This window comes from Onychostruthus taczanowskii, unplaced genomic scaffold (genome assembly GCF_017590055.1).
Source record: "Onychostruthus taczanowskii isolate IOZ18803 unplaced genomic scaffold, ASM1759005v1 scaffold61, whole genome shotgun sequence".
Taxonomy (NCBI): Eukaryota; Metazoa; Chordata; class Aves; order Passeriformes; family Passeridae; genus Onychostruthus; species Onychostruthus taczanowskii.
Window position 1 is genome coordinate 5,677,914 of NW_024503790.1, and position 27,415 is coordinate 5,705,328.

A 27,415-nucleotide genomic window follows, 5' to 3' on the forward strand; every position below is an offset into this window, starting at 1 on the left:
CCCGCTGCCCGGCTCTCCGTGGGATCCAGGGCTGGGAATGCACCGAGATCTTCCCAGGATCCCCTTCCCAGGATCCCATTCCCAGAATCCCCTTCCCAGGATCCCCTTCCCAGGATCCCCGTTCCTCCCGTTCCTGAGGGAATAAAGGGATTTTTTTTTTTCCTGGAGCAGCTCCATGATTATTCCCGTGAGGAGCTGGGATGGGGAGGGCTGGATGAACAGATGGGAAACATCCGAATTCCAGAGGCTGGGAAGGTGAAACACCCAAATTCCAGAGGCTGGGAGGGTCAAACACCCGAATTCCAGAGGCTGGGACAGTCAAACACCCAAATTCCAGAGGTTGGGAGGTGAAACCCAAATTCCAGAGGTTGGGAGGGTGAAACACCAGAATTCCAGAGGCTGGGACAGTCAAACACCCAAATTCCAGAGGTTGGGAGGTGAAACCCAAATTCCAGAGGTTGGGAAGGTGAAACCCAAATTCCAGAGGTTGGGAGGGTGAAACACCAGAATTCCAGAGGCTGGGAAGGTTCCCTGGTGCAGAAGGGATAAAAGACACAAAGAGGGAAAAGTGGAGACTCCCAGGAACTGAAACCACAGAAGAGGGGAAGGAAAAATCCTGCAAAACCCTGGGATTTGGGATGGAATTCATGGAAAAACTGAATTTAGGAGACACAGGAGCTTCCCCCTCCTCTGCCCAGCAACCAGCACCAAGAAAAGCAGGATTCTCCTTTATCCTAAGGGGAAAAAATTAAAAAAAAGAAGCAGCAGGCCCCTTAAAAACCTCTTTAATCGTTTCCAAACTTTATTTCTGGGTGATTTGACGAAAGACACGAGTTAGTAATGGTTACATCATGCTGCTCCTCTACTGCGCATCGCCCAGCAGCTCCCAAGGTCAGGAATTCACCCTCTCCATGGACACCTCAGGGGTTTTAAATTAAAAAAAAAAAAAGCAAAAAAAAAAAGCAAATCCAGAAAAAAAAAAAAAAAAAAAAACCAACCCCCATGTTTTTTTTTTTTTTTTTTTTTTTGGCACGTTCTGTGGTAGAAATGTTGTTAAAAATGAAGCCCAGGTGAATGCGCTGCTGGAAATTCCAAATAAATCCCAAAATGCTCCCTCACGAGGACACAAATCCTGGTTTAAGGCATTTCCAAGCCCCAGCCAAAGCAGAATGAGTTTTTATATTTATTTTTGTTCAGTTCTTGGGGGGTTTTTTTGTTGTTTTTCTTCATTCCTGAAAATCAGCAGCTTCTCCATCCCTCTGGAGCTGGAACACCAGCCCAGTTGGGAATGCCATTCCCAAAATATGGATGGGGGCACTCCCAGACCCCTCCCTCCCATCGCACCCCAGCATTTCCCAACCAGGAATCCCAATTTGGACCCAGCAGCACCAAAAAATGGGAATTTTGGCACCCACAGAACGGCCCAGGCACAGCAGAGCCCTCATCCCACACAGGGCACAGCCCCCCATGGAATATTTAACCCTGCATTTTCCACAGGAATGTCACAGGTTGGGAATATTTATTTTTTTTTTAATCAAATAAATGAAATCAAAGCAAATCCAAGTGGTTTTTCCATTGGTTTTCCCTCTTGGTTCCACCTTTGTTCAGAGCTCACCCTGAGAGAAGAAATTTGACCTTTCCTGGCTCAAAAGTTGGTGCCAAAACCCCCATTTCAAAGGGTGCCCTGCAAAGTGGGGTGGAAATTTAGGGGAAAAAAAAGCCAAATTCTGGCACCTTGGGCAGGAATTCCCATCCAGATCCTGCAGATGAATTCCCTAAAGTTGTTTTTCCACAGAGAAATTCCAGCTGAGGGTGGGAAAGGGACACAGAGGCCACAAAGCAGCAGGAAATCCTTCCATGGAGAAGGAATCCCAATGGAAGATGGGATTTCTTCCAGAGCTGGGATCCATCTGTTCCTCTCCACACCCAGGAGACCCCGAGCTGCAGCCACACCCCAGAAACTTCAGAACTGGCCCCAAAATTTTCCTTTCCTGGAAGAAAATGCTTCAAATTCCCCCAAATACTCCCCAGCCCCGCTCCTGCTCCTGTTGGAGCCGTTCCTGCTGGGCTGGAAGCATCCAGAGGACGTGGAAGACCCAAAAACTCCAAGTCCAAGATGAAAAATTCCAAATTCTCTTGGTGGGAGAGGCTCCAGTGGCAGCTCAGCATTGCCAGGCTGGGAGGCAGAGGCTGGAGAATGCTGTGGGGCGTGGAAGGACACGTCCAGGAGATCTCTGAGGAGGGAAAAGGGAATCTCCTGGTCCTTTTGGAAGAGGGAGAGAATTCCCAGCTCTTGGAGAGGAGCTCCAAGTGATCCCCAGCATGAGGGAGGCCCAGGCTCGGTGGCTGGGGAGGCTCAGGACACGTCTGGATGAACACAAAATGTGGCAATGAGGTTTCACAGCTGCTCCTGCACGCGTCCAAGAGGAAGAGGAGGAGGAGAACCGCTGGAAAAATCCACATTTTTGCCTCCCCAGCAGCTCTGAGTCCAGCAAAGAGTCCCGAGGCGAGCGCAGGGCGAAGCTCGGGCCCGGCTCTCTCCCTTCCGGCGCGTGGCATCCCTGATTTGAGCAGAGCTCGGAGGAGAAAAGCACTTGAGATCCTTACACACATAAATTACAGTGAGAGGAACAGGGGGCAGCAGGAATCAGGTGAACACGGGGCCAGGAGAAGGTTTGGAAGAGCCAGAGCCCGGAGCAGGGTGGGAATTCCCACCCCGTGAATCCGTGAAGGCCTCGCCAGCACCAGCAGCGTTTCCCCCACGGGAGAACGGGGTTGTTTTTGGGAACAAACCCCCCCAAAAAACAGGAAAAAAGGGGGAAAACAACCCCAAAAACAAAGAAGCTTCAAGTATGAAGAAGATCGACGCTGCAGTGGGAGAGTTCTGGTGTCACTTCTCGGGCCGAGCTTTGTTCCGCTGCTCGGGCCCAGCCTCGCCGCCCCCCGAGCCCGAAAGCAAAAAGGGTTTCCTGCCCTCCCTGTCCCCCCCAAAAATATAAAAAGCAATAAGTTTACAAAAATAGAAAATAATTACAGCAATAGGCAGGAGGGAGGGAGGAGGGAGCAGGGAGGGAGGTCCCTGGGCTCTATTTGGCCGAGCAGTGCAATATCCGCGGCCGGTTCAGGGCGTCCTCCAGCAGGTGCAGCTCCCGCCGGTCCACGAGCACGTCCCGCATGCAGCCCACGAAACCCGTGCTGAACGCCTTGGGCAGGCGCTGGGGCACGCTCAGCTTGTCCAGACCCCCTGGAAATGGAGCAGGGGTCAGCTGGGATAGGGACAGAGCAGGGGACAGGGGACAGGGCATGTCCCACATGGAGCCATTAAACCCGTGCTGAACGCCTTGGGCAGGCGCTGGGGCACGCTCAGCTTGTCCAGACCCCCTGGAAATGGAGCAGGGGTCAGCTGGGACAGGGACAGGGGACAGGGACAGAGCAGGGGACAGGGACAGCCCAGGGGACAGGGCATGTCCCACATGGAGCCATTAAACCCGTGCTGAACGCCTTGGGCAGGCGCTGGGGCACGCTCAGCTTGTCCAGACCCCCTGGAAATGGAGCAGGGGTCAGCTGGGATAGGGACAGGGGACAGGGACAGAGCAGGGGACAGCCCAGGGGACAGGGACAGAGCAGGGGACAGGGACAGCCCAGGGGACAGGGCACGTCCCGCATGCAGCCCACGAAACCCGTGCTGAACGCCTTGGGCAGGCGCTGGGGCACGCCCAGCTTGTCCAGACCCCCTGGAAATGGAGCAGGGGTCAGCTGGGATAGGGACAGGGGACAGGGACAGAGCAGGGGACAGCCCAGGGGACAGGGACAGAGCAGGGGACAGGGCACATCCCGCATGGAGCCATTAAACCCGTGCTGAACGCCTTGGGCAGGCGCTGGGGCACGCTCAGCTTGTCCAGACCCCCTGGAAAGGGAATGGGGTCAGCTGGGATAGGGGACAGGGACAGAGCAGGGGACAGCCCAGGGGACAGGGCATGTCCCACATGGAGCCCACAAAACCCGTGCTGAACGCCTTGGGCAGGCGCTGGGGCACGCTCAGCTTGTCCAGACCCCCTGGAAAGGGAATGGGGTCAGCTGGGATAGGGGACAGGGACAGAGCAGGGGACAGCCCAGGGGACATCACAGGGGACAGGGCACAGGACAGCCCAGGGGACAGGGGACAGTACAGGGGACAGCCCAGGGAACAGGACAAAACCTCGTTCCAGCTGACCCCCTGGAACAGAACGGGGTCAGCTGGGACTGGAGACGGCACAGGGGACAGCAAAGGGACAGGGGACAGCACAGGGACAGGGGACAGCAAAGGGACAGGGGACAGCTCCCCTGAAATGGCACAGCATCAGCTCAGGGCAGGGGAGAGGGGACAGACAGATGGCACAGCACAGGGGACAGGGCATTTTTCAGCCATCTGAGAGGCCACAGGATGGCGCTGAAGGAAGGGAGGGACATCCCCAACACCCCAAACATCCCCACCCCTCGGCAGGGGACATGGGGATGTCCCTTGCCTGGACTCACCCAGCCACAGCGCCCCGTCCGTGTCCAGCTGGGTGGCCCCGAGAGGAGAGGAGCCGGCGATGGGGGCCTCGTTCCCCACCTGCAGGGAGCCCTCCCTCTGCACCCTGCTCCCGAGGGACGGAGGGAGGGAGGGCAGCAGGGATTCAGGAAAGGCCCCGGGAGCCAGCCCAGAGCTGCTCCCTGCAGCTCCTGACACTGGGAACCAGCAGAGGGGCGGATTTTGGGATAAACTCCATCCCACCCCCGGGATTGGGATTCACCTGTGGGGTCTGTCCCCACTGCTGCCCTAAAGGGGGGCAGATTTTGGGATAACCTCCACCCCATTCCTGGGATATCCACACCAGTGCTTTTCCAGCTGCAGGGCTGTAGTTCCTTTATTTTTTCTATATCTTAAACTCTAAAACTCTAAATTTTCCTTTACTTAACGTGTCTCTGCTTTGAACTATAAATCCACATTCTCACTTCTAGCATTTAAATTTAGAAGCCTTTTCCAAGGTCTCAGATAAAATCCTGGGTTTAATTCTAAGCTTTGGCTTCCAGGCCCAAAGTTCTGAGAGTTCTTATCCAAGCAGAGATCCTTCAGGATCACGAAGCTCAGCTGGAGAAGCTGCCTCACTCCCAGCTACTCCATCCTGATGCTGACCCCGATCCTGATCCCGATCCCAATCCTGATCCTAATCCTGATCCAGATCCCAATCCCAATCCAGATCCCAATCCCAATCCAGATCCCAATCCCGATCCTGACCCCAATCCTGATCCAGATCCCAATCCTGATCCCAATCCCAACCTAGATCCAGATCCCAGTCCCAATCCAGAGCCCACTCCTGATCTAGATCCCAATCCAGACCCAGATTCTGATCCCAATCCTGATCGCAAACCAGATCCCAATCCCGACTGAGATCCCGATCCAGATCCCAATCCTGATCCCAATCCCAATCCAGATCCCAATCCAGATCCCAGTCCTGATCCTGCTCCTAATCCAGCTCCCAATCCAGATCCTGATCCCGATGCCAATGCCGATCCAGATCCTGATCCCAATCCAGATCCAGATCCTGCTCCTAATCCAGATCCCAATCCCAATCCTGATCCCAATCCAAATCCTGATCCAGATCCAGATCCCAATCCAGATCCCAATTCTGATCCCAATCCAGATCCCAATTCTGATCCCAATCCCGATCCAGATCCCGATCCCAATCCTGATCCCAATCCAGATCCCGATCCTAATCCCGATCCAGATCCAGATCCCAATCCCAATCCTGATCCAGATCCCGATCCCGATCCCAATCCCAATCCCGATCCCGCTCCCGCTCCCGCTCCCGCTGCAGCCGAGGCTCACCGGGAGGCGCGGATGTGCACCCACTGGTTGGTGTTGACGGGCACGCTGGAGCGCAGGGTGACGGCCTTGGAGCCCAGGTCGTAGCTGAGCTGCACGAAGCCGTCCACGATGGCCAGGGCGATGTAATCCGACCTGTCCAGCCCCTTCCCGCTCCACAGCAGCAGCCCCTGCGTCGCCTCGGTCTTGATGCTCAGCTCAAAGTGGTTGGACTGCAGGGCCTTCTCACTGCGGGGAAACCACGGGAGCTCCTCCAGCAGCCTCCCCCTGCTCCTCCTCCTCCTCCTCCCCGCGGGATAAACTCCCCGCCCGTCCCCACCTCTGGCCTGGAGGGTCACGGGTTTTGGGAGAATCTCCATCCCAGAGAGCAGCTCGGAGCTGGGTCAGCCTTTGTCCCGCTCCTGGGGTTCACAGGAAGGGTCTGTCCCACCTGCTGCCCTTGAGGGTGCCAGATTTTGGGATAACCTCCATCCCCTCCTGGGATTCACAGGAAGGGTCTGTCCTAGCTGCTGCCTTTGGGGGTGCCAGATTTTGGGATAATCTCCATCCCCTCCTGGGATTCACAGGAAGGGTCTGTCCCAGCTGCTGCCCTTGGGGGTGCCAGATTTTGGGATAATCTCCATCCCCTCCTGGGATTCACCCATGGGGTCTGTCTTCACCTGCTCCCTCTGGAGGATGGCAGATTTTGGGATAACCTCCATCCCACAAAGCAGCTGGGACAGCCTCCATCCCACTCCTGGGGCTGGGATACACAGGAAGGAGATTCTCTGGAGATTCCTTGCTTTTATCCTCATGGAGCACAAGGATCAATCCCTGCCTGGGGACTGTCACAGGAAGAGGACAGAGGCAACAAAACCTTTTCCCAAGGGAGGAAGGAAGGAAAGATGGGATTTTCCCCAGGTTGGAATCCTGATTTTTGCCTCTGGAACAGACACGAGGCTCCTGGCAACCGCTGGAGTGGGACACACAGAAACACCACAGAGAGCTTTTTATTCCCAAGGGATGCTGCATCCAGGGGGGACATGGCCCTGCTGTCCCTGCAGGGTCCCTCAGCCTGGGGCTGGTGGCACTTTGCTGTCCCTGCAGGGTCCCTCAGCCTGGGGCTGGTGGCACTTTGCTGTCCCCCCTGTGCAGAGCTCATCCCTCACGGATAAAAAGCCAGGACAGGGACACAGAGGACACACACAGGGACACAGGGACATGCTGAGGCACGGGCAGAGCAGGGACAGGCACACCTGGACACTCACCTGGGCTCCGAGGGGAAATCCAGCGCCTCGGGACTCGGATGGGGAGAAAAGGGGAGCGAGCCATAAGCGAGGGGCAGCGAGGAGACCCTGCCTTCCTGCCTTGCCTTTCCTTTTCCCTCTCCTTCCTTTTTTCCTTTTCCCTCTCCTTCCTTTTTTCCTTTTCCTTTTCCTTTTCCCTTTCCTTTTTCCTTTCCTTTCCTTTCCTTTCCTTTCCTTTCCTTTCCTTTCCTTTCCTTTCCTTTCCTTTCCTTTCCTTTCCTTTCCTTTCCTTTCCTTTCCTTTCCTTTCCTTTCCTTTCCTTTCCTTTCCTTTTTCTTCTGGAGCTTCCCTGAAGGAGGAAAAATCCACTTTTATAAGAAGCACAGCCCAAATTGGCCGGGAAAAGGCTGGAAAAAAAGCTGGAAAAAGCTGGGAAAAGGTTGGGAATGGTGACATTCCCTCTGCAAGGCAGCAGGGATTAGCTCAGGGAGGGGACACAGTGACAACTGTGAGCTCACGCTGCTGAAGGGCACTGCCCAGCTTAGGAGAACGCTCAGGATAATCCTAAAATTCCTAAAAATCCCTTTCCAGCCCCTCCCAATGGCGTGGACATGCAGGTGGTGGCTCTGCAGCCCCCATGCACAGGCACAGCTCAGCCCCCACACAATGAGGTGGGATGGGATGGGACAGGCAGGGATCCCCCCCCAAATCCCCCAAATTCCCCCCTTCCCACAGCAGGGAATGCTCTTGCACGGAGCAGGGAGTTTTAGGATCCCTTTTAGGGCTTCCCTTCCATGCAGGACAGACCCACAGCAAATCTCAGCTGTCCAGGGATTGGGATTTGTCCCCATCCTCCTGCCCTGACCCTTTTTCTGACCCCTCATCCACGCTGGAGATGTCCTGAGGGGTTCCCAGTGCCATGCTGGAAAAATCAAGGATCAGCACCCCCAGTTTCCATCTCCAACACCTCTGGAGCAGAAAACCACAGGGATTTTCCTTCCCTGTGCTCATCCTTATTAAAATCACGCTTCAAAAATTCACTTGAGGCGTGCTGGGGACAGCAGCTGGCCGTGGCAGGGTGGGGACAGCAGCTGCGTGTGACACAGGTGAAGCAGCTCCTGCTCAGCCCCACCAGCTGCTGTCAGCACCTGAGCCCTCCTCCCCAGGGAATGGGAAGAGTTTTCCACCAAAAACCCCGGGAGAGGCCCCAGATTCCTCCTCCCACCCAGCCCTGAGCGAGCCCTCCTCCCCAGGGAATGGGAAGAGTTTTCCACCAAAAACCCCGGGAGAGGCCCCAGATTCCTCCTCCCACCCAGCTCTGCCCTGAGCTTGCCCCGGGGTTTGGGGTGACAATGGGGACGTGGTGAGGGTGGCAGGGCCGTACTTACGCTGGGATCTCATTGCTCAGGTGGCTTGGAAACAGAGAAACAGTGACATTGAGAAGGGACAGACAGCCAGGGAGGGACAGACAGACAGCCAGGGAGGGACAGACACCCAGAGAGGGACAGACAGCCAGGGAGGGACAGACCCAGGGAGGGACAGACACACCCAGGGAGGGACAGACAGCACCTCCACACGGACACACCCCCCAGCAGGGCTGGGAAACCAGGAATGGGAGAGGCAGGAGGACACAGGAGTCTCCTGAAGGAGGAATTTCCAGCCTGGAGGAGCTCAGGGGGAGCTCTGCTCATTCCCAGAGGGAATTCCCACGGACAAGGAGGAATTTCCAGCCTGGAGGAGCTCTGCTCATTCCCAGAGGGAATTCCAAAGGACAAGGAGGAATTTCCATCCTGGAGGAGCTCTGCTCATTCCCAGAGGGAATTCCCAAGCACAAGGAGGAATTTCTAGCTCAGGGGGAGCTCTGCTCATTCCCAGAGGGAATTCCCAAGCACAAGGAGGAATTTCCAGCTCAGGGGGAGCTCTGCTCATTCCCAGAGGGAATTCCCAAGGAGCAGCACATCCATGGACACCCCAGGCTCCTCCCCAGCCCGGGGTTGGGACAGTCCCACACGTCCCATCCCTGCGGGACCCTCAGGATCCTCCTCCACCCCATTCCCAGCGCCACAGCCAGGCCCGGAGCTGGGAATTTGGGGCAAAACCCGGGAGAACCAGGATCAGCCGGCTCCCTTTGGAGCTCCGGGATCCCGGCTGCTCCTCCCGGCTCCTGGGGACAGGTACCTCTTGGTGACAGCGTTGTGGTACTCCAGGTACGTGCGGCCGTCGAAGGCCACGGCCTCGGCGTCCCCCGCCGCCTTCTCGATGATCACTGAGGGGAAACAGGGACATGGCAAAGGAACGGCCAGGGGATTCCTGGGAGGTGGGGAAACCCCCCCCCCCGGCAGCCCTGCCAGCACAGGGACACGGCCCCGTGTCCCCAGCGAGTGCCACCCCGGGGGTCGGAGGGGCTCTGGAGCCTGGGGGGGATTCAGGGTCCCTCCCAAGCCAGCCCATCCCGCGGCTCCCCAGCTGAGATCTCCAAGGGTTCTCCTCTCCCAGACCTTCCTGACTGGTGCTGGTTTTCATCACAACCCCTGCTGGATGCGCTGAACTTCTGCTGGAGGTTTTCCAGGTTTTCCATCCAGCCTCCCGGGGCCACCTCCACCTTCCCTGGGCCACCTCCAGCTCCCCATGGCCACCCCCAGCCCCCTGGGCCACCTACAGCTCCCCATGGCCACCTCCAGGCTCCCATGGCCACCTCCACCTTCCCTGGGCCCCCTCCAGGCTCCCATGGCCACCTCCAGCCCCCTGGGCCACCACCAGCCCCCCAGGACCATCTCCAACTCCCCATGGCACCCCCAGCCCCCTGTGCCACCCCCAGGCCCCCATGGCCACCCCCAGCTCCCTGTGCCACCTCCACATTCCCTGTGTCACCTCCACCCTCCCCGGGCCACCCCCAGTCCCCTGTGGCCACCTCCAACCTCCCATGGCCACCTCGAGCCCCCTGTGCCATCCCCAGCCCCCCATGACCATCTCCAGCTCCCCATGGCCACATTCCCTGTGTCACCTCCACCTTCCCTGTGCCACCTCCAGCTCCCCATGGCCACCTCCAGCCCCCTGTGCCACCCCCAGCCCCCCTGGCACCCACCCTTCTCGCAGTGGGCCCCCGAGAAGCCCCTGTGGCAGGAGCAGTGGTAGCCCCCCAGGCTGGGGCTGCAGGAGCCCCCGTGCTGGCAGGGGTTGGGTTTCTGGGTGCAGGGGTGCCCCCGGAACGGGGAGATCTCCCTGGCACTGCGGATGTTCTGCTCCTTCAGCACGGGCACGCCGTCCAGGGAGATCTGCAGGAGCACAGAGGGCTCAGCCAGGAGCTGCTGGGCAGGGATTTCCCAAAAAAATGGGGAATTCTCATCCCTGGCAGCGTCCCAGGCCGGGCTGGGGTGGTGGAAGGTGTCCCTGCCCATGGGGAGCTTGAAGGTTCCTCCACCCCAAACCAGGCTGGGATCCTCTGATGGTCCTTCCCACCCACCTCTGGTCATCTGGGGACACCAGGCAGTGTCCGTGGGGACAAGAGGAGATGGGAACCCATCCCTAAGGTGGGAATCCATCCCTGAGGTGGGAATCCATCCCTGAGGTGGGAATCCATCCCTGAGGTGGGAACCCATCCCTAAGGTGGGAATCCATCCCTGAGGTGGGAACCCATCCCTAAGGTGGGAATCCATCCCGGTGGAAGGTGTCCCTGCCCATGGGGAGCTTGAAGGTTCCTCCACCCCAAACCAGGCTGGGATCCTCTGATGGTCCTTCCCACCCACCTCTGGTCATCTGGGGACACCAGGCAGTGTCCGTGGGGACAAGAGGAGGTGGGAACCCATCCCTAAGGTGGGAATCCATCCCTTAAATGGGAATCCATCCCTAAGGTGGGAATCCATCCTTAATGTGGGAACTCATCCCTGACATGATGGGAACCCATCCCTGAGGTGGGAACCCATCCCTAAGGTGGGAATCCATCCTTAATGTGGGAACCCATCCCTGAGGTGGGAACCCATCCCTTAAATGGGAATCCATCCCTGAGATGATGGGAACCTATCCCTTAACCCTGAGGTGATGGAAATCCATTCCAAGTGTCCCCAAATTCCCCTTCTGTCCCCCACTGGTGCCACTTTTCCACCACCAGGAGAGCTCCCAGGTCCATCCCAGGACAGGTGGGACACTGGGCTGTCCCAGCAGGACACTGGTTGTCCCAGTGGACACTGGGCTGTCCCAGCAGGACCTCACCCTCTGCACAGCTCCCTGGAAGCCGCTGGAGATGGCAGCTGCTCGAGCCAGCTTGGAGAAGTCGGGGGCTCCCCCCACATAGAAGGGCTCCTTGAGGTTCAGCACCATGTGAGGCACCTGGGGGAACAGGGACATCAAGGACAAGGTGTCAGCTCCTCCCTGGCTGTCCCTGCAGGGCCAGGAGCTGGCCTTGATGGTCCTCATGGCTCTCTCCGTTTGGGAGATTTGATGATAATTAATTTGTTTGATGGTAATTTACTTGATGATATTTTCTATTTTATTTATGACTCTACGGATGGAGCCTCCAGGAAACCTCCTCATGCCAAGGACTGCCAGGTCCCACCCCCAGCAGGCACCTGGGAAAGGTTTCCCCTGGATTAAATTTTGGGGAGAGGCTCTTCCCACACCCTCAGGCCTGGAGGGGGGCTCTGCTTTTGTGTGCCCCCCCAAAATTGGGGTACCCAGACACTGCCCAGAGCCCCTGCAGGGCTGCTGCTCAATCCCAGCCTGTTCCAGAGGGATCCAGCCTTGCTGTCCCAGGTTTGAGGAGCAGGTTCAGCTTTTCTCCTGCACCCCATGGCTTGAGGAGGTTCTCCTGCACCCCACGTGGTGGTTTTGGAGGAGAAAATTCCCTCCTTGCTGTCGCCAGCCCCAGGATTCCTGGGAATTCTCTGGGATGGAGCCAGGGCCACAGCAAGGACGGGGTGACATGGAGCACTAGCTAATGCTTTGTGGGATTAACACAAAATAAATGACCAGATTAATTGGAAATGGTCCCAAAACAAAAGGTGACAACTGGCTGGGAATGAAGCACAGGAGAGGCAATGAAGGGCTCTAAACTACAGGGATCCTGAACCAGATGGGGAAGATGAAAAAGCACAAAAACAGGAAGGAAGGAAGGAGATGAGATGGAGGCGTGGTGGGGGTCATACTTATCTGTACCTTACGGGATTTCTGGGATCCAGACAGCAGGGGAGGGGAAAATACAAAGGAAAATCAAAGGGAGAGAGAGAAAAAAAAAAAAAAAAAAAGAGAGAGAAAAGGGACATCAGTGGGGTGCCATTGCAACAGGCAGGGCTGCCACTGCCCCGCTGCCACCAGGGCTGGGGGGCTCTGGGGGTGGCAGGAGGTGGCAGGAGGGTCACTGCCACCCAGGAGCTGCTCTGCTCAGAGAGGAGCTTGGAAAGAGGAGAGCGAGGGCAGGAAAATGCCTCTGTTGGTTCTGTGGGCTGAGGGGGGAGCTCAGCAGGGCTTCTCCTGGAAAAAGGGGAGGGAAGGGACCCCCAGGAATGCAGGGAGGGACAGGGAGAGGCTGGAACTGCAAAATTCCCAGCGGGGAGAAGAGCAGAGCAAGCACCAGGGGATGCAGCAGCAGCAGCAGGGCTGGGGATTTTCCTGCTCCCTGAGCTCCTCTCGCTGCTGGGGGGATCTTAATTAGTGATTAATTAGTGACCCAGGGGTGCCTCACGTAGCTGTGCCAACACAGGGACGGGTGGGGACCTGGAATAAGGGAGGGGGGGTCCGGGAGAGGGTGGGGGGCTCATCCAAGGCATCCCTGGAACCTGGCTGAGATCTGGGCAGGGACAGGGATCCTCCCCTGCCTGCTGCTCCACCCTCAAACCCAGGAGCTAAAGCCCAGGAAACTGAGAAATTCCAGTAAAACCCAGGATTTAAAGCCCAGGAACCTGAGAAATTCCAGTAAAACCCAGGATTTAAAGCCCAGGAACCTGAGAAATTCCCCTCAAATTCAGGATTTAAAGCCCAGGAACCTGAGAAATTCCACTCTAATCCACAGGCTAAAGTCCAGGAAGTTGAGAACTCCACTCTCCCACCTTCAAATTCATGATTTAAAGCCCAATATCCAGAGAAATTCCACTCAAACCACAGTTTAAAGCCAAGGAACCTGAGAATTCCGCTCTTCCACCCTCAAATCCAGAATTTAAAGCCCGAGAACCTGAGAAATTTCACTTCTCCACCTTCAAATCCACAATTTGAAGCCCAGGAGCCTGAGAAATTCCACTCAAACCCACAGTTTAAAGCCCAAGAACCTGAGAAATTCCCCTCAAATCCACAATTTAAAGCCCAGGAACCTGAGAAATTCCACTGAAATCCAGAATTTAAAGCCCAGGAACCTGAGAAATTCCACTGAAATCCAGAATTTAAAGCCCAGGAACCTGAGAAATTCCACTGAAATCCAGAATTTAAAGCCCAGGAACCTGAGAAATTCCACTGAAATCCAGAATTTAAAGCCCAGGAACCTGAGAAATTCCACTGAAATCCAGAATTTAAAGCCCAGGAACCTGAGAAATTCCACTGAAATCCAGAATTTAAAGCCCAGGAACCTGAGAAATTCCACTCAAACCCACAGTTTAAAGCCCAAGAACCTGAGAAATTCCCCTCAAATTCAGGATTTAAAGCCCAGGAGCCTGAAAAATTCCTCTCAATTCCACAATTTAAAGCCCAGGAACCTGAAAAATTCCACTGAAATCTACAATTTAAAGCCCAGGAACCTGAGAAATTTCACTTCCCCACCTTCAAATCCACAATTTGAAGCCCAGGAGCCTGAGAAATTCCACTCAAACCCACAGTTTAAAGCCCAAGAACCTGAGAAATTCCCCTCAAATCCAGAATTTGAAGCCCAGGAACCTGAAAAATTCCCCTCAAATCCACAATTTAAAGCCCAGGAACCTGAGAAATTCCACTCAAACCCGCGAGCTAAAGCCCAGGAACCTGAGAAACTGCCCTCAAATCCAGAATTTAAAGCCCAGGAGCCTGAGAAACTCCACTGAAATTCAGAATTTAACGCCCAGGAACCTGAGAAATTCCACTCAAACCCGCGAGCTAAAGCCCAGGAACCTGAGAAACTGCCCTCAAATCCAGAATTTAAAGCCCAGGAGCCTGAGAAACTCCCCTCAAATCCACAATTTAAAGCCCAGGAGCCTGAGAAACTCCCCTCAAATTCAGAATTTAACGCCCAGGAACCTGAGAAATTCCACTCAAACCCACGAGCTAAAGCCCAGGAACCTGAGAAATTCCCCTCAAATCCAGAATTTAAAGCCCAGGAACCTGAGAAACTCCCCTCAAATCCAGAATTTAAAGCCCAGGAACCTGAAAAATTCCACTCAAATCTACAATTTAAAGCCCAGGAACCTGAGAAACTCCACTCAAATCCACAATTTAAAGCCCAGGAGCCTGAGAAACTCCCCTCAAATTCAGAATTTAACGCCCAGGAACCTGAGAAATTCCACTCAAACCCACGAGCTAAAGCCCAGGAACCTGAGAAATTCCACTGAAATCCACAATTTAAAGCCCAAGAACCTGAAAAATTCCCCTCAAATCCAGAATTTAAAGCCCAGGAACCTGAGAAATTCCACTGAAATCTACAATTTAAAGCCCAGGAACCTGAGAAACTCCCCTCAAATCCAGAATTTAAAGCCCAGGAACCTGAGAAACTCCACTAAACCCAGAATTTAAAGCCCAGGAACCTGAGAAACTCCACTCAAATCCACAATTTAAAGCCCAGGAACCTGAGAAACTCCCCTCAAATCCCGAATTTAAATCCCAGGAGCCTGCTAAACCCCGGAGGTGACCAGGGCAGGGTCCCTCCCCACTCACCGGGGACTCCCCCGTCACCCTCTGGCCGTTGTTGACCCTCAGGACGCCCTTGCGGCCGCTCCTCTCCAGCAGGACGCTGACCCACGCGTTCAGGGGCACCGGCTCCCTGCTCCTGAGGGGGAAAAAAGGGAAAAAAAGGGTTTAAAAGACGTGGGGGAGGTCGCCAAAGCGGGATGCTGAATAATCCCCGGGAAGGGAAGAGAAATTCCTGCTGGGTCTGCCCCGACACAGGGAATGAGCGATCGGCACCCCGAGGAACGGTGCTGGGGGGACTGCACAGCGGCTGGGCCAGGCCTGGCATGTGGGGACACGGTGCCACCAGTGCCACCTGTGCCCTCACCTGGGCAGGGCCACAGTGCCACCAGTGCCACCAGAGTGCCACCTGTGCCCTCACCTGGGCAGGGAGAGTGCCACCAGTGCCACCAGAGTGCCACCTGTACCCTCACCTGGGCAGGGCCACAGTGCCACCAGTGCTACCTGTGCCCTCACCTGGGCACGGCCACAGTGCCACCAGTGCCAGCAGAGTGCCACCAGTGCCCTCACCTGGGCAGGGCCACAGTGCCACCAGTGCCACCTGTGCCCTCACCTGGGCAGGGCCACAGTGCCACCAGTGCCCCCTGTGCCCTCACCTGGGCAGGGCCACAGTGCCACCAGTGCCCTCACCTGGGCAGGGCCACAGTGCCACCAGTGCCACCTGTGCCCTCACCTGGGCCAGCAGGACGCTGACCCACGCGTTCAGGGGCACCGGCTCCCTGCTCCTGAGGGGGAAAAAAGGGAAAAAAAGGGTTTAAAAGACGTGGGGGAGGTCGCCAAAGCGGGATGCTGAATAATCCCCGGGAAGGGAAGAGAAATTCCTGCTGGGTCTGCCCCGACACAGGGAATGAGCGATCGGCACCCCGAGGAACGGTGCTGGGGGGACTGCACAGCAGCTGGGCCAGGCCTGGCATGTGGGGACACGGTGCCACCAGTGCCAGCAGAGTGCCACCAGTGCCCTCACCTGGGCACGGCCACAGTGCCACCAGTGCCAGCAGAGTGCCACCAGTGCCCTCACCTGGGCACGGCCGCCGTGCCCCCAGCGCGAGCAGAGTGCCACCAGTGCCCTCACCTGGGCAGGGCCACAGTGCCACCAGTGCCACCAGTGCCCTCACCTGGACAGGGCCACAGTGCCACCAGTGCCCTCACCTGGGCACGGAGAGTGGCACCTGTACCCTCATCTTGGCAGGGCCACAGTGCCAGCAGGGCCTCAACTGAGCAGTGCAGCAGTGCCAGCAGAGGGCCACCTGTGCCCTCACCTGGGCAGGGAGAGTGCCACCAGTGCCCTCACCTGGGCAGGGAGAGTGCCACCAGTGCCCTCACCTGGGCAGGGAGAGTGCCACCAGTGCCCTCACCTGGGCAGGGAGAGTGCCACCAGTGCCCTCACCTGGGCAGGGAGAGTGCCACCAGTGCCCTCACCTGGGCAGGGAGAGTGCCACCAGTGCCCTCACCTGGGCAGGGAGAGTGCCACCAGTGCCCTCACCTGGGCACGGAGACTGGCACCTGTACCCTCATCTTGACAGGGCCGCAGTGCCAGCAGGGCCTCAACTGAGCAGCGCAGCAGGGCCAGCAGTGCAGCAGTACCAGCAGTGCCAGCAATGCAGCAATGCAGCAGTACCATCAGTGCAGCAATGCAGCAGTGCCAGCAATGCAGCAGTGCAGCAGTGCAGCAATGCAGCAGTGCCATCAGGGCAGTAATGCAGCAGTGCCAGCAATGCAGCAGTGCAGCAGTGCAGCAATGCAGCAGTGCCATCAGGGCAGTAATGCAGCAGTGCCAGCAATGCAGCAGTGCAGCAGTGCAGCAATGCAGCAGTGCCATCAGGGCAGTAATGCAGCAGTGCCAGCAATGCAGCAGTGCAGCAGTGCAGCAATGCAGCAGTGCCATCAGGGCAGTAATGCAGCAGTGCCAGCAATGCAGCAGTGCAGCAGTGCAGCAATGCAGCAGTGCCATCAGGGCAGTAATGCAGCAGTGCCAGCAATGCAGCAGTGCAGCAGTGCAGCAATGCAGCAGTGCCATCAGGGCAGTAATGCAGCAGTGCCAGCAATGCAGCAGTGCAGCACTACCAGCAGTGCAGCAGTACCAGCAGTGCAGCAGTGCAGCAATGCAGCAGTACCATCAGTGCAGCAGTCAGCAGTGCCTCACCTGAGCAGTGCTATCAGTGCAGCAGTGCCAGCAATGCAGCAGTGCAGCTGCACCAGTAGCGCCTCACCTGAGCAACCACGGCGGGTGCAGCAATGCAGCAGTACCATCAGTGCCAGCAGTGCAGCAGTACCATCAGTGCAGCCAGCAGTGCAGTGCCTCAGTAGAGCAGTACCAGCAGTGCAGCAGTACCATCAGTGCAGCAGTGCCAGCAGTGCAGCAGTACCAGCAGTGCAGCAGTACCATCAGTGCAGCAGTCAGCAGTGCCTCACCTGAGCAGTGCTATCAGTGCAGCAGTGCCAGCAATGCAGCAGTGCAGCAGTACCCGCAGCGCCTCACCTGAGCAGCGCCGGCCCTTTGCCCAGGTCGTATCTGTACTCCAGGTGGCCCTGCTGCAGTGCCAGCGACACAAAGTCCCCCTTGCCGTCGCTCTTCTGGCCGTTGTAGAAGATCATCCCGCTGGGCTGCTTGGCCAGGAACACCACCTCCATGGACATCTTGTCCCTGACACAGGGGGTTATTGATCAGGGGTTATTGATTATTGATCAGGATTACTGATTGTGGGTTATGGATTGGGGGTTGTGAGTTATGGGTTATTGATTCTGGGTTATGGATTATTTATTGTGGATTATGGGTTATGGATTGAGGGTTGTGGATTCCGGGTTATTGATTATGGATTGTGGGTTATAGATTACAGATTGTGGATTATGGATTGTGCGTTATTGATTGTGGATTGTGGGTTATTGATTGTGGATTATAGATTGTGGGTTATTGATTACAGATGATGGATTCTAGGTTATGGATTGGGGGTTATGGATTATGGGTTATGGATTACTGATTATTGATGATGGATTATTTATTACGGGTTATTGAATGGGGTTATTGATTATGGATTATTGATTATTCAATGGGGGTTATTGATTGTGGGTTATGGATTGGGGGTTGTGAGTTATGGGTTATTGATTCTGGGTTATGGATTATTTATTGTGGATTATGGGTTATGGATTGAGGGTTGTGGATTCCGGGTTATAATGCAGCAGTGCCATCAGGGCAGTAATGCAGCAGTGCCAGCAATGCAGCAGTGATGGATTATGGATTGTGGGATATGGATTACAGATTGTGGATTATGGATTGGGGGTTATTGATTGTGGGTTATGGATTGGGGGTTGTGAGTTATGGGTTATTGATTCTGGGGTATGGATTATTTATTGTGGATTAGGGGTTATGGATTGAGGCCTGTAGATTCCGGGTTATTGATTATGGATTGTGGGTTATGGATTCTGGGTTATTGATTATGGATCATGGGTTATGGATTATGGATTGTGGGATATGGATTACAGATTGTGGATTATGGATTGTGTGTTATTGATTGTGGATTGTGGGTTATTGATTGTGGATTATAGATTGTGGGTTATTGATTACAGATGATGGATTCTAGATTATGGATTGTGGGTTATTGATTGTGGATTATGGATTGTGGGTTACTGATTATGGATGATGGATTCTGGATTATGGATCCCCTCCCCTCCAGCCGCTCCCGGGATAACCCCGATGCCGTGGGCGTGGCAGCAGTGCCAGCCCTGCCAGCTGTGGGCGCTGTGGGTGGGGTTTGTCCCTCGCTGTCCCTGCACTCACTGCAGGTCGGGCACGAAGCTCTGCAGCCCGTTGAGCTCCAGGTAGGAGAAGCCGTTGAACTCGGGCAGGAAGGGCACGGACTGGTCCTGCTCCGTCACTGGGCACAAAGCGGGCAGCGTCAGGGGCACGGGGCGCGGCACGCGTCCCAGAGGCCGCCCCGGGCTGGGGACACCCCCCTGCCGTCCCACCTCGCTCGCAGAGGTCCCCTTCACGGCCCATGGGACAGGCACACAGCGGGCCCCCGTCGGGCAGCACCAGGCAGGTGGCAGAGACGTGGCACGGGGACGGCTCGCACGGGTTCCTCTCGAAGGCACACGTGGGGCCTGCGGGCACAGGCAGCTTGGCACCAACCCCCAGGCACATGGCCCCAGTGTCCCCCGTGTCCCCAGTGTCCCCAGGGTCCCCAGAGTCTCTCAAAGGCACACGTGGGGCCTGCGGGCACAGGCAGCTTGGCACCAACCCCCAGGCACATGGCCCCCGTGTCCCCTGTGTCCCCAGGGTCCCCAGAGTCTCTCAAAGGCACACGTGGGGCCTGCGGGCACAGGCAGCTTGGCACCAACCCCCACAGCCCCAGTGTCCCCAATGTCCCCAGTGTCCTCCATGTCCCCAATGTCACCATGGGCATGTAGGCATCAAGGCACTGGCAAAAACTCCTTCAGAATCCCCTAGAGGGGTGAGAACCCCTTGGTGCCCATCCCATACCCCAAAAACCACCTTGGTGCCCACCCCATACCCAAACCACAGGGGCAGTGCCACCCTCATGGGGGCAGTGCCACACTCATAGGGACAGTGCCACACTCACAGGGGCAGTGCCACCCTCATGGGGGCAATGACATGCTCCCGGGGCACTGCCACGCTAACAGGGGCAATGTCACCCTCCCAGGGGCAGTGCCATACTCATGGGGGCAATGTCACCCTCCCAGGGGTAGTGCCACCCTCACAGACCCAATGCCACACTCACAGCAGCAGTGCCACCAATCAGGCCCAGTGCCACCCTAACAGTGTCACCCTCAGAGGACCAGTGTCCTCTCATGGGGCAGTGCCACACTCATGGGGCAGTGCCACCCTCACAGTGTCACCCTCGCGGAGCCAGTGCCACCCTCATGGGGCAGTGCCACCCTCCCAGGGGCAGTGCCACACTCACAGCACCAGTGCCACCCACCAGACCCAGTGCCACCCGCCGCTCCCCGTGCCCCACTCACAGTGCCACCCACCAGGCCCAGTGCCACCCCTTGGTCCCTGTGCCACCCTCACAGTGCCACCCTTGCAGCCCCGTGCCCACTCAGAGTGCCACCCTTACAGTGCCACCCTTACAGTGCCACCCTCCCAGGGGCAGTGCCACACTCACAGCACCAGTGCCACCCACCAGACCCAGTGCCACCCGCCGCTCCCCGTGCCACCCTCACAGTGCCCCCCTCACAGCCCCGTGCCCACTCCCAGTGCCACCCTCCCAGTGCTCCCCTTGCGGTTCCCTCTCTCTCTCCCTCTCTCCCTCCCTCCCTGCCCTCCCCCTCCCCTCATTCCAAACCCATCCCCTTGGATTCTGGAATACAAAAAAAGCCACTCTGCCTCTTTCCTCCCTTCCCTTTCTCCCCTCTCTGCATTTCCATCCCAGTTCAAAAAAAAAAAAAAAAAAACCCAAAAAAAAGCCACCAAAAAAAGATCTCTCAAAAAATCTCAACCTGCCAAAAAAAACCCAACCTGCCAAAAAACCCCAACCTGCCAAAAAAACCCAACCTCCCACACTTGGGAGCTGTTCAAAATCCAAAGTGAGTTCACTTGGCTGAAAATAGGGAACACTTCCCTTCCCTCCCTCCCTCTTTCCCTCCCTCCTTCTCGGTTCCTTCCACTCCCTCCTTTCCTCTCCCTCTCTCCTTCTTCCCCTCCCTCCTCTCCCTCCCTCCTTCTCTTCTTGTCTCCTTCCACTCCCTCCCTCCCTCTTTCCATCCCTCCTTCTCTTCTTGTCTCCCTCCCTTCTTCCTTCTCTCACTCTCTTTCCTTCTCCCTCAGTATTCCAACCACACCCTTCCAAAAACCAAAAAAATCCTGATTTTTGTCCACTTGGAGGCCTTTTAGGATAGAAATTCCCTCTCTTGGGATGCAAATTCCTGTCCTGGGTCCAGGGACTCAACAGAGCTCGAGCTCCCTCAGTATTCCAACCACACCCTTCCAAAAACCAAAAAAATCCTGATTTTTGTCCACTTGGAGGCCTTTTAGCATAGAAATTCCCTCTCTTGGGACACAAATTCTCCCTCTTGGGATACAAATTCCCTGTCCTGGGTCCTGGGGCTCCACCAGGGGCTCACGCGAGCTCGAGCTCCCTCAGTATTCCAAAAACAAAAAAAATTCCCGATTTTTGTCCACTTGGAGGCCTTTTAGGCTAGGAATTCCCTGTCCTAGGTCCTGGGCTTCTCCTGGGGCTCCACCAGGGGCTCACACGAGCTCGAGCTCCCTCAGTATTCGAAAAACAAAAAAAATTCCCGATTTTTGTCCACTTGGAGGCCTTTTAGGCTAGGAATTCCCTGTCCTAGGTCCTGGGCTTCTCCTGGGGCTCCACCAGGGGCTCACACGAGCTCGAGCTCCCTCAGTATTCGAAAAACAAAAAAAATTCCCGATTTTTGTCCACTTGGAGGCCTTTTAGGATAGGAATTCCCTGTCCTAGGTCCTGGGATTCTCCTGGGGCTCCACCAGGGGCTCACGTGAGCTCGAGCTCCCTCAGTATTCCAAAACCAAAAAAAATTCCCGATTTTTGTCCACTTGGAGGCCTTTTAGGATAGGAATTCCCTGTCCTAGGTCCTGGGATTCTCCTGGGGCTCCACCAGGGGCTCACACGAGCTCGAGCTCCCTCAGTATTCCAAAAACAAAAAAAATTCCCGATTTTTGTCCACTTGGAGGCCTTTTAGGATAGGAATTCCCCCTCCTGGGATAGAAACCCCCCCTTTTAGGAGTCACTCCCACCCCGGGCTGACCTGAGCTCCACGAAGCCCCCGAGCAGAGCCAGAGAGATGAAGTCCTTGCCGTGGCGCTGGGCGTTGTAGAGGAGGAGCCCGTCGGGCTCCAGCGCGCGGAACTCCATGGAGATCCGGACGGTGTGGTACGCCCTCATGGTGCGGAACGCCAGCACGGAACGGCCCCCGAAACCAGGGATGGACGGGCTGGAGGCTGAGGGGAAAACGGGGAAAATGGGGGGGAGGGCAGGGAGGAGAAATGGGAAGAACGGGGGAGAAGGGAGGGGAAATGGAGGAAGAAGGGAGGGAGAGAGGGGGATGAAAAGGGGAGGAAAAGGGGGGAAATAGGGGTGAAAAGTGGGGGGAAAGGGGAGAAAAGGGGAGGAAAAAGGGGAAGAAGAGGGGAAGAGAGGGGGAAAGAAAAGGGGAGGAAAAATAGGGGTGAAAAGTGGGGGGAAAAGCGGGGAAAAAGGGGGAGAAACGGGGGAGAAAAAGGGGAAGAAGAGGGGAAGAGAGGGGGAAGAAAAGGGGAGGAAAAGGGGGGAAATAGGGGTGAAAAGTGGGGGGAAAGGGGAGAAAAGGGGAGGAAAAGGGGGGAAATAGGGGTGAAAAGTGGGGGGAAAGGGGAGAAAAGGGGAGGAAAAGGGGGGAAATAGGGGTGAAAAGTGGGGGGAAAGGGGAGAAAAGGGGAGGAAAAGGGGGGAAAAGAGGGAGAAACGGGGAAGAAAAATGGGAAGAACGGGGGAGAAGGGAGGGGAAATGGAGGAAGAAGGGAGGAAGAGAGGGGGAAAAGGGGAGAAAGGGGGGGAGAACAGGGAGAAAAACGGGGAATAATGGAGAAAACAGGAGGGGAAAGGGGGAAGAGAGGGGGAAAAGGGGAGAAATGGGGGGAGAACGGAGAAAAAAGGGGAATAATGGAGAAAACAGGAGGGGAAAGGGGGAAGAGAGGGGGTAAAGGGGGATAAAAAAGGAGATAAAAAAGGGGGGGAAAGGAAAGGAAAGGAAAGGAAAGGAAAGGAAAGGAAAGGAAAGGAAAGGAAAGGAAAGGAAAGGAAAGGAAAGGAAAGGAAAGGAAAGGAAAGGAAAGGAAAGGAAAGGAAAGGAAAGGAAAGGAAAGGAAAGGAAAGGAAAGGAAAGGAAAGGAAAGGAAAGGAAAGGAAAGGAAAGGAAAGGATGGGGGAAAAAAGGCAATTTCTATTGAGTTTGGGTTCACAAAAAGGGCAACTTTTCTGTGCCTCCCTTGGGGTGATCTGGCACTCCAAATCCCATCAAACCAGCAGGGCTGGACACCCACAGCTCGGAGAGCTCCAGGTGACAGCTTTAGGGACAAAGCTTTTTGGGAATGAGCCCACCCAGAGCCCCTGGTGTGACCCCAAAGTGCCAGGGGCAGCTGCCAGCTGCTGCAAGGGCTGGGAAAGGAGGCTGCACCCCTGTCCTGGGTGGCACTGGGGGACACTGGGTGGCACTGGGGGACACTGCCACCAGCTGGGACAACGAAGCAGAACCTCGTTGGGATCAGGATGGAGCCAGGGAGGAGCTGCTCCTGCTCTCCTTTTACAACCTCTTGTACCTGCACAAGCTGCTGTGGCACCAAGCCGTGCCAGGGTTGATTTGGGGTTGGCTGGCACGTGTCCCCTGTCCCTCTGTCACCACTGCTGTGGTGTTTTTTAGCTGTTTATAGTGGTTTTTAGCTATTTATGTCGGGGGTTTTTTAGCTGTTTAGTGGTTTTTTTAGCTGTTTATGGTGTTTTTTAGCTGTTTATGGTGTTTTTTAGCTGTTTGTAGTGGTTTTTTAGTCGTTTAGTGATTTTTTAGCTGTTTATAGTGTTTTTTAGCTGTTTATAGTGGGTTTTAGCTATTTATGGTCACTTTTTTTAGCTGTTTAGTGGTTTTTTTAGCTGTTTATAGTGTTTTTTAGCTGTTTATAGTGGTTTTTTAGTCGTTTAGTGATTTTTTAGCTGTTTATATTGTTTTTTAACTGTTTATAGTGGGTTTTTTTTAGCTGTTTAGTGGTTTTTTTAGCTGTTTATAGTGTTTTTTAGCTGTTTATAGTGGTTTTTTAGTAGTTTAGTGATTTTTTAGCTGTTTATAGTGTTTTTTAGCTGTTTATAGTGGGTTTTAGCTATTTATGGTCACTGTTTTTTAGCTGTTTATAGTGGGTTTTAGCTATTTATGGTCACTTTTTTTAGCTGTTTAGTGGTTTTTTTAGCTGTTTATAGTGTTTTTTAGCTGTTTCCCATCTCTGGAAGTGCCCAAATCCAAACCGGCACAACCTGGCACAGCGGGGGCGGCATCCTACCCACGCCAAGAGGCACGAAGTGATTCCTAAGGCCCAAAACTTGGGGTTTTTCCGCGGCACCACCTACATTTCTCACACACGGCCCCTCCCCTGCCCGCGGGGCAGCTGCAGCTGAAGTCGTGCCCGTGGTCCTGGCAGGTGCCACCGTGCAGGCAGGGCTGGGACTCGCAGGGCCGCGGGGCTCGCGTGGTGCCAGGGGGCAGCGGGGTGGGCTTCCTCCTGCTGCTGCTGCTGCTGCTGGTGCTGCCAGGGCTCCTGGTGCTGCCAGGGCTCCTGGTGCTGCCCACCACGGGGCCGGGGCTGCCCCCGGGCTCGGCGTGCTGCCCCAGGGCCGCGGTGGCCGCGGGCACCCTGCGGGTGGTGCCCGGTGCCATGGTGGTGGCCGTGGTGGTGGTGACGGTGGTGGTGAAGAGCCGGGGGATCCAGTCTGGAACACAGCAGGGCTGGGGTCAGAGGGGGCTGGGGGCAGCTGGGGGGGGGATTTGGGGTCAGCTGGGTTGGGGGCAGCTGGGGGGATTTGGGGCAGCTGGGTTGGGGGCAGCTGCTGGATGGGGTTGGGGTCAGGTGTGGGTTAGGTTTACATTCAGGTGTAGGTTAGGTTTAGGATCAGGTGTGGGTTAGGTTTAGGGTTAAGTGTGGGCTATTTTTAGGATCCAATGTGGGTTGAGGGTCAGGTATGGGTTAGGTTTAGGGTCAGGTGTAGGTTAGGTTTAGGATCAGGTGTGGGTTAGTTTTAGGGTTAGGTATGGGTTAGGCTTAGGGTTAGGTTTAGGGTCAGGTGTAGGTTAGGTTTAGGGACAAGTGTGGGCTATTTTTAGGATCCAATGTGGGTTGAGGGTTAGGTATGGGTTAGGTTTAGGGTCAGGTATGGGTTAGGGTCAGGAATGGATTTGGGTTAAAGCTAGCATTAGGGTTAGGGTCAGGTTTAGGGTTAGGTTTAGGGTCAGGCATGGGTTTGTTTCAGGGTCAGGTGTGGGCTATGAGAGGAGCAGCCAGCGTGGTCATAGAGGAGAAATCTGCAACCTAAGAAGCCTCAAAGTGGACAAAAATTGGGTTTTCCTGGGATGCTGCCTGTGCCTGTGCCAGGCTCCGTGTGCCCACTTTTCCTGGGAAATCTGGCACGGGTGGAGCAGAAGCTGTCCCAGACTGGCCACCACCCCCCGAATCCCAGGATCCCTTTGCAGGCCACAGCCCCACGGGTGGCACTGCCATATCCCATGGAAAAAGGGGCAATTTTAACCCTTTGCTGGTTCACTCGGAGCGTGGGGAGGCCCTGGAATGGATTTCCCAGAGAAGCTGAGGCTGCCCCATCCCTGGAAGTGTCCAAGCACCCTCTGGAAGATCCCTGCCCATGTCCAGACCCTTTTAAGGTCCCTCCCAACCCCAAAAATGGGGTTTTGAAGGGTTGCCAAGACCAGCAGAGCCCCCTGGCATTCTGAAACCCCAAAGCAAGCGAGGGGGACTCACCAAAATCCATGAATTTGATGTGCTCCTGCTGGGGCTTCTTCACCAGGATGGTTTTCCTCTTGGCAGCTCGGAGCTGCCTCAGCAGGGCGCCCTGGATGTCAGCAGCCGTGTAGGACGTGGCTGGTGCCAGCCAGGAGGGCAAAGGAGGGGAGCAACAGTGAGCATTCCAACAGGAATTTCCCTCCCATGACCTCTCCAAGTCTCTCCTTTCCCAAGGAAATAATCCTCCTTTGCCAAGGAAATAATCCTCCTTGCCAAGGAAAATAATCCTCCTTTCCAAAGAAAATAATTCTCCTTCCCAAGGAAATAATCCTTCTTTCCCAAGGAAAATAATACTCCTTCCCAAAGAAAATAAACCTCTATTCCCAAGGAAAATAAACCACCTTGTCCCAAGGAAAATAACTCTCCTTTCCAAGGAAAATAATCCCTCCATTCCCAAGGAAAATAAACCACCTTTCCCTCGGAAAGTAACTCTCCTTTCCAAGGAAAATAATCTTCCTTTACAAGGAAAATAATCCCTCCATTCCCAAGGAAAATAACTCTCCTTTCCAAGGAAAATAATCCCTCCATTCCCAAGGAAAATAACCATCCTTTCCCAAGGAAAATTAACCCTCCTTTCCCAAGGAAAATTACCCCTCCTTTCCCAAGGAAAATAACCATCCTTTCCCAAGGAAAATTACCCCTCCTTTCCCAAGGAAAATTACCCCTCCTTTCCCAAGGAAAACCCTCCCAGCTTCCTCAGCGTGCAGCCCCTCCCAGCTCCCCTCACACGGAAATTTTGCAGAATAAAAGACCCAACCCCACTGAATTTTAGGATGGCTCTTTCCCTCTCCTCCCCACACGGATTTCCCAGCCAGAATTCCTGCTGGGAATGCCCAGGGAATGGCCCCACCTGGGTCAAAGTGGGCCTCCACGATGACCCTGACGGCGCTGCTCTGGCCCAGGTCCCGCACTCGGATGCTCTTGAAATCCTTCCTGACATCAGAAGCCCGGAACAGCTCGTCCAGCTGGGGAAGGAAAGGGTTAACAGGGAGATCCTGGCACGGGGATCCTGCCAGGGAAAGATCCAGGCTTGGATTTGCTGCCCGGTGTTTGCAAGGCAGCCCAGTGACAGGGAGGGGACAGGGGACAATTCCTGCTGCTCTTTAGGGCCAAGGGAAAAGTGGGATCCATAAACAATTCCTGCTGCTCTTTAGGGCCAAGGGAAAAGTGGGATCCATAAACAATTCCAGCTGTTCTCTAGGACCAAGGGAAGAATGGGATCCATAAACAATTCCAGGTGTTCTTTATGGCCAAAGGAACAACAGGATCCATAAACAATTCCAGGTGTTCTCTAGGGCCAAGGGAAACGTGGGATCCATAAAGAATTCCTGCTGCTCTTTAGGACCAAGGGAAGAATGGGATCCATAAACAATTCCAGGTGTTCTTTATGGCCAAAGGAACAACAGGATCCATAAACAATTTCAGGTGTTCTCTAGGGCCAAGGGAAAAGTGGGATCCATAAACAATTCCAGCTGCTCTTTAGGGCCAAGGGAATAATGGGATCCATAAACAATTCTAGCTGCTCTTTAGGACCAAGGGAAGAACAGGATCCATGAAGTGGGACAAGGATGTTCTGTGACAATTCCTGCTGTTCTTTAGGGCCAAGGGAAGGGCAGGATCCATAAATCAAGCGGGACAGGGAGCCGTCATCCATTTTGTGACCACTTTGGGCTCATCCTGGGGGTGTAGACCCAAGCTGGATCCATTGAGGAGATCTTTTTAATCAACCCCTGCTTTATTCTTGAACGCTGTCCTAGGGCAGCCTCAGGGCACCAGCAGGGCTCCCTTTGGTGCCAGCTGTGCCCCCCAGGGCCACGGAGCTCACCGCGCTCTCGATGCTCCGCGCCGTCTCCCCAAAGAGCTCGGATTTGGGGTCGGCCATCTCCGGGGTGTAGAACAGCTCCTGGCCCTCCACCTCCTCCAGGATCAGCACTCCTTGGAACACTTTGGTGG

At 55.4% G+C, this 27,415-nt stretch overlaps 1 protein-coding gene across 1 annotated transcript in view; it reads right to left on the reverse strand.

Annotated features, from left to right (window-relative positions):
• Positions 1-1,500: 1,500 nt before the first annotated feature.
• The window catches only part of AGRN (agrin), a 104,326-nt gene continuing 78,411 nt past the window's right edge, over positions 1,501-27,415 (reverse strand). The window contains exons 20-34 of the mRNA XM_041419850.1: positions 27,288-27,415; positions 26,313-26,427; positions 25,421-25,540; positions 24,021-24,380; positions 21,665-21,868; positions 18,895-19,029; positions 18,707-18,803; positions 17,411-17,575; positions 14,899-15,010; positions 11,284-11,400; positions 10,160-10,349; positions 9,253-9,340; positions 5,852-6,076; positions 4,516-4,619; positions 1,501-3,244 (exon numbers count right to left, since the gene is read on the reverse strand). Coding sequence (XP_041275784.1) covers positions 3,087-3,244; positions 4,516-4,619; positions 5,852-6,076; positions 9,253-9,340; positions 10,160-10,349; positions 11,284-11,400; positions 14,899-15,010; positions 17,411-17,575; positions 18,707-18,803; positions 18,895-19,029; positions 21,665-21,868; positions 24,021-24,380; positions 25,421-25,540; positions 26,313-26,427; positions 27,288-27,415 — 2,318 coding nt within the window. The 3' untranslated portion in view covers positions 1,501-3,086. The remainder of the gene's footprint in view (positions 3,245-4,515; positions 4,620-5,851; positions 6,077-9,252; positions 9,341-10,159; positions 10,350-11,283; positions 11,401-14,898; positions 15,011-17,410; positions 17,576-18,706; positions 18,804-18,894; positions 19,030-21,664; positions 21,869-24,020; positions 24,381-25,420; positions 25,541-26,312; positions 26,428-27,287) is intronic.